Genomic DNA, 10,655 nt, shown 5'->3' on the forward strand with positions numbered 1-10,655 from the left:
TGTAAAACTGGCCGCGGCACAGCAGCGTATTCAACCCCCCCCACCCCCTCCCAAAAAAACATATTATTAAAACATTTTTTCCACATTATTTACAGATAAAATCCACAATAAAACCCAGCTGGCAAACGTCACAGAAATACAGCGCGGCTTCACGCTAACAGCGGCTAATGGAGACCTCCCGATAGAAGCTAGCAGGCTACCTGGCTAGCATGGTAACGCGCTAGCAGGCTAGTTAGGCTACAGGTGCTTTCACACGTTTCTGAATGCTACCGAGAGGTCGGTTAAACCAGACTTCACGTTCCTGTGTTGACTGCAGCCTGTTATCATAAACTTAAAAAAAACAAACACTTGTTCTCCTTCTGAACTAAATGTGTGGAAGCTTCTCTCGTTTCCTTCTCTTCACTTGCTTTCTGCTTTCTGTCTTACTTTCTAACCCGTCTGTCTGAGCCGCTAGCTCTCAGCTAGCTTTGTAAAGGAATGCACTTTGGTAGATTCAAACCAAATGCCCTGGGTGCTAGTCACAACAATGACAACGGTAATAATCATAACAACAATGTCTGAGGTACCAACATGAGAGAAGTGGGGATGCACCGATTCATTGGCCGAATGAACGAGACTTGTTTATATATAAAAGTGAAACTGTCGGCGGTGTGGAAATATTGCACTTTATGAAAAACACAAAAGTTGAAAGTTAGCCCTATTTATATTTAGTTACATTTAAGTTATACAAAAAGTATTTTAAGTAATGAAACCTCATTAATAAGATTTGTCTAGCAGCTAAAAAAAGATCTCTTTCACGTGAAAGAAGTTTATATTAAAAGGTTGTTTCTCATAAATTTGTATGATTGAATTTGTGCTCACACAAAGAATGTAATGACTTCAAAACTGTAGTTTTGTTATAAAAGGATTTATTCGTTTCCCCGGCACAATAGGGGGACTAAATAACAACAAAAACCACATAAACAAAACGTTGGTATCGGCACAGAATTTTACAATCGGTGCATCCCGTGCTTTAAAAAACACCTTAGCGCTAACAGCTAGCAGGTATGAACCTACGTGCTGCTAGCAGTCAGTTAGCATTGAGCTAGCTTAGCTTCATGAACGTCAGTGCAGCAGCTAGCGGCCGGACGCTAACGGTCGATCGGCTAGTGTTAGCTTAGCCCTGTCGTCAGCAGGCGTCGTTGCCGAGGCGACAGTTGGCTGATATGTCTGTACATTGTGCAGCCATGTTTGACAATCCCCCCCCACCCTCAACACACACACACACACACACACACACACACACACACACACACTTTATGTCAGTGTTAATCAGTTTAAAGCTACAACACGCGGTTGGTGCGTCGGCTGGTTCTGTAAACAATATGGAAGCACATTTCAATCAGGAAACATTAATTGTTTTAATAATTGAAATTAAGTGAATAGAAATACACATATATATATATATATATATATAGTTTCTGACTAAACTATAAGATAGTTGATCAAAATGATGAATTAATAATTAATATTTAGGACTTTTTAAGGTAAGTCAAATTTACACAATCAAAAAATATCTTTTTTTTGGCGTATTATATTCTATATTTATTTAGTGAGTCAAAATTGTGATTTATCTCAATATCTTTTTTTTAATTGTGTTAAATAGTTTAAAACAGAACCAGAGTTGAACAATTATTTAGGATGCTAACGTTGGCGCTTTAACTGAGCCGCGAGGCGACCAAAAAAAACCCTTCAAATCTTCCCCTGCTCCGTGGTCACGCTTCCTTCAGGTTTTTGATTGCTGAGGTCAGAGGTCGCGAGGGTTCACGTGGCATCTTTGAGCCAATCAGAACGCCCGCTTTGGCCGCCAAAAAAAACCCTTTGACACGAGTCTTATTGACGTCACCGAGTTTATTGACCGTAAATGCGTGTTTTTTGTGTGTGTTTCTTTTAGGGGGAGGGGTGGGGGCAGCGTTGTCATGGCGACGAGATACTGAAGGCACAAAGTTACGACTCCCAGCACGCTGTTAAAAAACACAATCAACAAATCAGATTCTTAGAAAACCAACATGAACATCAGAGAGGACCCAGCAGGTAGCGTCTGTGTGTTTTACATCACCAGTTCCTCCCATGTGCTACAGTACATCACGGTTGCTCCTCCTCCTCCTCTTCCTCCTCCTCCTCCTCCTCCTCCTCCCAGTATGACTCGACTTCCTGTGGGTGCGTTCAGGTACAGTTGTTTTTACGTCGATGTAGGTTTGTGTGGGAGGGAACAAGCTTTAAGAAAACCCTCTCGTTACGTCAACACACAGACACACAGACACACAAACACACACACACACACTGCTACATACAACACCCACGCACACACATTCAAGTATACGGTATGAACTGCACATCATAGTAAATATGTAGATTAGATTAATAAATATTAAATTGCTGTAAATAAATAACTCCTCGCCCCCTCCCCGGTCACATGAACATTATTCTAAGTGGATATTTGTTGTGTTTTGTCTCTGTTGTAACGTGGTGTACTTGTGGTGTACTTGTACTAGCATAGTGTACTATGTATACTAGTGTAGTTGTACAGCATCAGGACCCAGTCACACCAGGAAGTGGCAAAGTGATTCCTTCATGTGATGTTGGCGATAAAGCTTGGTATACAACAATAATGTTTATTTGTATCACTTCAGCATTCTCTCTCCTGACCACCAGGGGGCGACTCCTCTGGTTGTATAGAAGTCTATGCTTCATGTGTTAAAGCTGCATTCTCTCTCCTGACCACCAGGGGGCGACTCCTCTGGTTGTATAGAAGTCTATGCTTCATGTGTTAAAGCTGCATTCTCTCTCCTGACCACCAGGGGGGCGACTCCTCTGGTTGTATAGAAGTCCATGCTTCATGTCTTAAAGCTGCATTCTCTCTCCTGACCACCAGGGGGAGACTCCTCTGGTTGTATAGAAGTCCATGCTTCATGTGTTAAAGCTGCATTCTCTCTCCTGACCACCAGGGAGCGACTCCTCTGGTTGTATAGAAGTCTATATAAAATGACCCTACTTCTCTCTTGATTTATTCCCTCAGTAAACATTGTTTAGTAAATTATGGTCATTTAGAGTTAAACAGACCATAAAGCAGAGTATGCTTTAGGGGCGTGGGCTACAAGATGATTGACAGGTCGACACCACGTCGTGGTCCCTGTTTTCGTCTTTCACAGTACGTTTTCACTTCATTAAAGTTAATTGTAACATTTTAGTGTCTTTATTCAGCATTTGGTTGCACTTAGCTCCGCCCTCTTGTCACTAATGGTTGCAAAAAACCAAGATGGCTGACTCAAACGTCAGAACGGCACTCCACAAACCAACAGCTGACGTTACGGTGACATACGTCCACTTCTTATATATTATTATATATAACTGCAACACTTACTGATGTGACTGGACCCCTTTTTTATGATAATATTATTTGTTACTGTGTTTTAGTGGATATGTTTAGTGTCTAAATCCTCTCCGAAGTGTTCATAACTTGGAGAGAAAACCTGAATTGAAACCGGAGCACCGTCGAATATCAGTCACATGCTAACGTCACGTGCTAACGTTACGTTAGCTACAGAGATTGAACTTCTTTGTGACAGTAGATTGTGAAAATGCTGCTCACGAGACTTTAAGTCCCAAATAAAGTTACAATATCAAGTCTAAATACTTCATCCTTCAGACCAACCAGTTATACACGGAAGATATAAACAGCTGACGTCTTCTTGTAGTCCTCCACGTAGTGATCTATGTAGTCCTCCACGTAGTCCTAAATATAGTCCTACATGTAGTCCTGTGTAGTCAATAATGTAGTCCTCTATGTAGTCCTCCATATAGTCCTACATGTAGTCCTCCACGTAGTCCTGTGTAGTCAAGAATGCAGTCCTCTATGTAGTCCTGAATGTAGTCCTCCACGTAGTGATCTATGTAGTCCTCCACGTAGTCCTAAATGTAGTCCTGTGTAGTCAAGAATGTAGTCCTCTATGTAGTCCTCCATATAGTCCTACATGTAGTCCTCCACGTAGTCCTGTGTAGTCAAGAATGTAGTCCTGAATGTAGGCCTCCATGTAGTCCTGAATGTAGTCCTCTATGTAGACCTCTATGTAGTCCTGAATGTAGGCCTCCATGTAGTCCTGAATGTCGTCCTGAATGTAGTCCTCTATGTAGACCTCTATGTAGTCCTGAATGTAGTCCTCTATGTAGTCCTGAATGTAGTCCTGAATATAGTCCTGAATGTAGGCCTCTATGTAGTCCTGAATGTAGTCCTCTATGTAGCCCTCTATGTAGTCCTGAATGTAGTCCTCTATGTAGTCCTCTATGTAGTCCTGAATGTAGTCCTCTATGTAGTCCTGAATGTAGCCCTCTATGTAGTCCTGAATGTAGTCCTCTATGTAGTCCTGAATGTAGTCCTGAATGTAGTCCTGAATGTAGTCCTCTATGTAGTCCTGAATGTAGTCCTCTATGTAGTCCTGAATGTAGTCCTCTATGTAGTCCTGAATGTAGTCCTCTATGTAGTCCTGAATGTAGTCCTCTATGTAGTCCTGAATGTAGGCCATGAATGTAGTCCTGAATGTAGTCCTGAATGTAGTCCTGAATGTAGTCCTCTATGTAGTCCTGAATGTAGTCCTGAATGTAGTCCTGAATGTAGTCCTGAATGTAGTCCTCTATGTAGTCCTGAATGTAGTCCTGAATGTAGTCCTGAATGTAGTCCTGAATGTAGTCCTCTATGTAGTCCTGAATGTAGTCCTGAATGTAGGCCTCTATGTAGTCCTGAATGTAGTCCTGAATGTAGTCCTCTATGTAGCCCTCTATGTAGTCCTGAATGTAGTCCTCTATGTAGCCCTCTATGTAGTCCTGAATGTAGTCCTCTATGTAGTCCTGAATGTAGTCCTCTATGTAGTCCTGAATGTAGTCCTCTATGTAGTCCTGAATGTAGTCCTGAATGTAGTCCTGAATGTAGTCCTCTATGTAGTCCTGAATGTAGTCCTCTATGTAGTCCTGAATGTAGTCCTCTATGTAGTCCTGAATGTAGGCCATGAATGTAGTCCTGAATGTAGTCCTGAATGTAGTCCTCTATGTAGTCCTGAATGTAGTCCTGAATGTAGTCCTGAATGTAGTCCTCTATGTAGTCCTGAATGTAGTCCTGAATGTAGTCCTGAATGTAGTCCTCTATGTAGTCCTGAATGTAGTCCTCTATGTAGTCCTGAATGTAGGCCATGAATGTAGTCCTGAATGTAGTCCTGAATGTAGTCCTCTATGTAGTCCTGAATGTAGGCCATGAATGTAGTCCTGAATGTAGTCCTGAATGTAGTCCTGAATGTAGTCCTCTATGTAGTCCTGAATGTAGTCCTGAATGTAGTCCTCTATGTAGTCCTGAATGTAGTCCTGAATGTAGTCCTCTATGTAGTCCTGAATGTAGTCCTGAATGTAGTCCTCTATGTAGTCCTGAATGTAGTCCTGAATGTAGTCCTGAATGTAGTCCTCTATGTAGTCCTGAATGTAGTCCTGAATGTAGTCCTGAATGTAGTCCTCTATGTAGTCCTGAATGTAGTCCTGAATGTAGTCTTGAATGTAGTCCTCTATGTAGTCCTGAATGTAGTCCTGAATGTAGTCCTGAATGTAGTCCTGAATGTAGTCCTCTATGTAGTCCTGAATGTAGTCCTGAATGTAGTCCTCTATGTAGTCCTGAATGTAGTCCTGAATGTAGTCCTGAATGTAGTCCTCTATGTAGTCCTGAATGTAGTCCTGAATGTAGTCCTGAATGTAGTCCTCCACGTAGTCCTGAATGTAGTCCTGAATGTAGTCCTCTATGTAGTCCTGAATGTAGTCCTGAATGTAGTCCTGAATGTAGTCCTCTATGTAGTCCTGAATGTAGTCCTGAATGTAGTCCTGAATGTAGTCCTCTATGTAGTCCTGAATGTAGTCCTGAATGTAGTCCTCTATGTAGTCCTGAATGTAGTCCTGAATGTAGTCCTGAATGTAGTCCTCTATGTAGTCCTGAATGTAGTCCTGAATGTAGTCCTGAATGTAGTCCTCTATGTAGTGTCTGCTGGGCTCAAGTTACATAATCTTCAGGCTCGTTTTAATCGATTCTTTGGAGACGAGCAGCTCCGGATGCTGAGTCGTCTTCTCTTCGTCTTTCTTTATGATTCATATTCAGCGTCTTGTGAGTTTTATCAGGACGCATTTAACAACAATTCATAAAAGTAATCGTTTGAAAATGGCTCTAAATGTTTAAATTATTGTCTTTAAAATGGTCGTGAATGGTCAGAAGTAGACGACCATCGTAATACTATTTTATCTTTTCTTTATCTTGTTTTTGCAGATTTCCAGAATCAGAAATCCTTCACTTCTAGCTCATTAAAAACTAGTTTCAGTCGCTTCTTTTCCAGACTTTGGTTACATTCCCATTTCTTTTCATATCAGAGCCCTTTGATCATAACTTGTCCATTAAACTGCCTTCTACTCTCCCGTCTTCGCAGCCATTTTGCATCCCTATTAATTTGTTTGATTGAACAGGGAACCAAACGGTGCGACTTAACGCAAACAAACTTCTTTCAGCTCTTCTTCCTGCTAAACTTCAGAGAAAAAAAAAAAACTAGAAAAGAAAAACGGTTAAAATCTGTGCTTCGTAAGGCTGGGCAGTGCTAACAGGCTATGGCTAAAACAAGGCTAAGGCTAGCCACCAGACCGCCAACAAAAGGCAAATAGTTATCCAGCTATAGCCAGCTGACCGGGTTAAAGTTCGTAAATCGGTCGCAAAGTGACACCAAACAAACAATCAGCGTTTTTTTGGCCAGCTGCCAGGCACTAAGCTAGCATGCTAGGCTAGCTACACACTGTAAAACCACAGCTAGCTAAGAACGTTAGCCAGCTAACAGGTCGATGGTTCAGTTCGGATTCATCGTCGTTAAAGTGATGACAAGTGCCCACTCATGTTCCCTAAACTGTAACAAAAAAGTATTTCATAGTGATATGAGACAAAGATTAGCATGCTAATCGTTGCTTTTAGTTTTTTTAGTTGCAGTATTACGAAGATATATCCGACTTGTTTGTCAGTAGACAACAAACATATTGTGTCTGCAGATAAAACCTTGTCAAACTAAGATCGTAAGAAAGTTTTTTTGGTGTCGATTTATCAGCTAAAAAGATTCTGTGGTTAAAAACGTAAAAAAAAAAGCTTTGTTCCCTCCGTCAGCACCGTGTATTTGACGTGTTTGGAGCTACAGAGTGATGTGTGCTGATTGTCACTTTAAACCTGTGAGGTCACTTCCTGTCTCGCTGCTCACGACGTGTCTTTATTTTCTTTTCTGAGAACTCGAGGAGGCTGAACGCATTTTCCCATTTTGCCCACGAAGTTTCCTTTCAGCTCGGCACCGATCGGCACATTTGAACGCCGAGTTTTGTTCCCCCGAAACGCACCCTCGCGTCAAATAAACGCCGAGGAAGACCAGCCGTGAAACATTAAAACAAGCGCTCCTCCGAAACTGGACGAAACCAGGTTTTCACGCAGTTTCCAGCCGGCTTCGCTCACGAGCGCAGCAGCTTCACAACTCCCACCACGGCGAGCGCGGGGGTGCGTCCGCTCTCAGCTGACCAGCTTCGGCAGCACCGTCCTCGGCTGGATGTTCCCGTTGGCGTCGGTGATCGCCGCCAAGTTAGTCCTGGTTTTGGAGGAGGAGGACGACGACGTGGTGGTCGAGGAGGCGGCGGCGAGCTTGGATATGGAGGTGAAGGCGCCGTCGGCGGTGACGGCGGTTCCGCGTTTGGAGGTGGCGGCGGAGGAGGAGGAGGAGGTCTTTTCCCCCGCGGCGGTGCCCGTCGGCGGCTTGGGGAGTCGCCTCCTCAACCACGGGTGGCGCAGCGCTTGGCTGGGCGTCAACCTGAGCGCCGGGTCCCACTCCAGACACTGCTTGAGGAAGTCCAGGAACAACGGGTCGTCGCCGCCCTTCAGTGCCGCGCTCCAGTCCTTGCTGCCCGGCGCGCCGCGTACCTTCCCCCGCCGCGAGCGGCCGGCGTTCAGCACGGTGGTGCCGTCGGGCAGCGTGGTGACGGTGCAGTACCGCGGGTAGCCCTTGGACGACACAAAGTTCTTGGCCCGCTTGGAGGCGTCGAGGAGCTTCTGGCCGGGCATGCCCACGAGCTCGATGATGCACGCCAGCTGGTCGGCCTCGTCTTCGCCCGGCAACAGCGGGTAACCGGTCAGCAGCTCGGCCAGAATGCAGCCCAGAGACCACATGTCGATGGGCATCCCGTACCTGGAGCCTGGAGGGCAACGGGTAACCGTTAAAGACACCTGGATTCAAACGCGGACAACATACTAAATAATATCGTGGAATGTCGACGAATTAGCTGCGAGCGCTGCGCGAGAACCTGCTGGACTCACCTAGAATGACCTCTGGCGCTCTGTAGAACCGGGACTGGATGTAGGTGTAAACTCTCTGATGCTCATAACAGCTGGAACCAAAGTCTATGACCTGGAGGCGAGAAAGGGTTGTTTCAATAGACGCACACACACACACATACACACGAACACACACACACACACACACTCATACATACACACACACACATACACACACACATACATACATAAACACAGACACACATACACGCACACGCATACACACACACACACACACACACATACACATACATACATACACACACACAAACATACACACACATACACATACATACATACACACACACACACATACACACACACATACGCGCACACACATACACACACACACATACATACATAAACACATAGACACACATACACGCACATGCACATACACACACACACACACACACACACACACACACACATACACACACATACATACGCGCACACACATACACACACAAACACATAGACACACACTCACACAAATACATACACACACACAAACACACACACACATACACGCACACGCACATACACACATACATACGCGCACACATACACACATTCATACACAAACACACATACACACACACACACATACACGCACACACACATACACACATACGCGCACACATATACACACATACATACACAAACACATAGACACACGCGCACACACACACATACACTGTCCCTCACACACACGCCACACACACACACTCACGCACACACACACACACACACACACACACACACACACACACACACACACACAGTCACACACACACACTGTCCCTCACACACACACACACCTTGATGCCGCTGCGCCCCTGCTGCTTCAGCAGGATGTTCTCCGGCTTCAGGTCGCAGTGGATGATGCGGTTCTTGTGCAGCGCGTCCAGACACTGCAGGATGGAGTGGGAGAACTTCCTGACCAGCGGGAGGCTGAAGCCCTGGAACTTGTTCTTCTTGATGAGCTCGTACAGGTTCATGCTGAGCAGCTCGAAGGTCATGCAGATGTGGTTGCGGAAGGTGAAGTTCTCCAGCATGTGGATGACGTTCATGCTGAAGTCCTTGTCCTGCTTCCTCAGGTGCTCCAGGATGCGGATCTCCTCCGCCGCCTGCCGGTGGAAGCGCTTCTCGTTGCGGACCATCTTCAGGGCCACGTGGGTCTGAGAGCGGTGGTCAAAGGCCTTCACCACCTGCAGCGAGGAGGAGGAGGTGCATCGGTCAAGGCTACAGATCGGCTAGGCTAATGAGGTCAATGCTACGTAGGATGGAGAGGAGGAGGAGGAGGAGGAGGAGGAGGAGAAGCATCGGTCAAGGCTACAGATCGGCTAGGCTAGGTCAATGCTACGGAGGATGGAGAGGAAGAGGAGGAGGAGGAGCATCGTTCAAGGCTACAGATCGGCTAGGCTAATGAGGTCAATGCTACGGAGGATGGAGAGGAGGAGGAGGAGGAGCGGGGGAGGAGGAGGATGGAGAGGAGGAGGAGGAGGAGGAGGAGGAGGAGGAGGAGGATCCACATCCTCAGCAGTAGTACTAACAGTTAGCAGTAGCAGTACAACAATAGTAGTAGTACTAGCATTAAATTACTAGTAGTACTCCTAGAGTACACCAGTAGTACTCCTACAGTACATCAGTAGTACTCCTATAGTACATCAGTAGTACTCCTACAGTACATCAGTAGTACTCCTATAGTACATCAGTAGTAGTCCTATAGTACATCAGTAGTACTATCAGTAGTACTCCTCCAGTACATCTGTAGTACTCCTATAGTACATCAGTAGTAGTCCTACAGTACATCAGTAGTACTCCTATAGTACATCAGTAGTACTCCTATAGTACTATCAGTAGTACTCCTCCAGTACATCTGTAGTACTCCTATAGTACATCAGTAGTACTCCTATAGTACATCAGTAGTAGTCCTACAGTACATCAATAGTACTATCAGTAGTACTCCTCCAGTACATCTGTAGTACTCCTATAGTACATCAGTAGTACTCCTCCAGTACATCTGTAGTACTCCTATAGTACATCAGTAGTACTCCTATAGTACATCAATAGTACTATCAGTAGTACTCCTACAGTACATCTGTAGTACTCCTATAGTACATCAGTAGTACTCCTATAGTACATCAGTAGTACTCCTCCAGTACATCTGTAGTACTCCTACAGTACATCAGTAGTACTCCTATAGTACATCAGTAGTACTCCTACAGTACATCAGTAGTAC

At 44.9% G+C, this 10,655-nt stretch overlaps 1 protein-coding gene across 1 annotated transcript in view; it reads right to left on the minus strand.

The window, feature by feature from the left end:
• Nucleotides 1–7,027: 7,027 nt before the first annotated feature.
• The window catches only part of dyrk2 (dual-specificity tyrosine-(Y)-phosphorylation regulated kinase 2), a 15,275-nt gene continuing 11,647 nt past the window's right edge, over nucleotides 7,028–10,655 (minus strand). The window contains exons 5-7 of the mRNA XM_034526535.1: nucleotides 9,232–9,621; nucleotides 8,393–8,483; nucleotides 7,028–8,271 (exon numbers count right to left, since the gene is read on the minus strand). Coding sequence (XP_034382426.1) covers nucleotides 7,595–8,271; nucleotides 8,393–8,483; nucleotides 9,232–9,621 — 1,158 coding nt within the window. The 3' untranslated portion in view covers nucleotides 7,028–7,594. The remainder of the gene's footprint in view (nucleotides 8,272–8,392; nucleotides 8,484–9,231; nucleotides 9,622–10,655) is intronic.

The sequence above is a fragment of the Cyclopterus lumpus genome, chromosome 23 (genome assembly GCF_009769545.1).
Source record: "Cyclopterus lumpus isolate fCycLum1 chromosome 23, fCycLum1.pri, whole genome shotgun sequence".
NCBI lineage: Eukaryota > Metazoa > Chordata > Actinopteri > Perciformes > Cyclopteridae > Cyclopterus > Cyclopterus lumpus.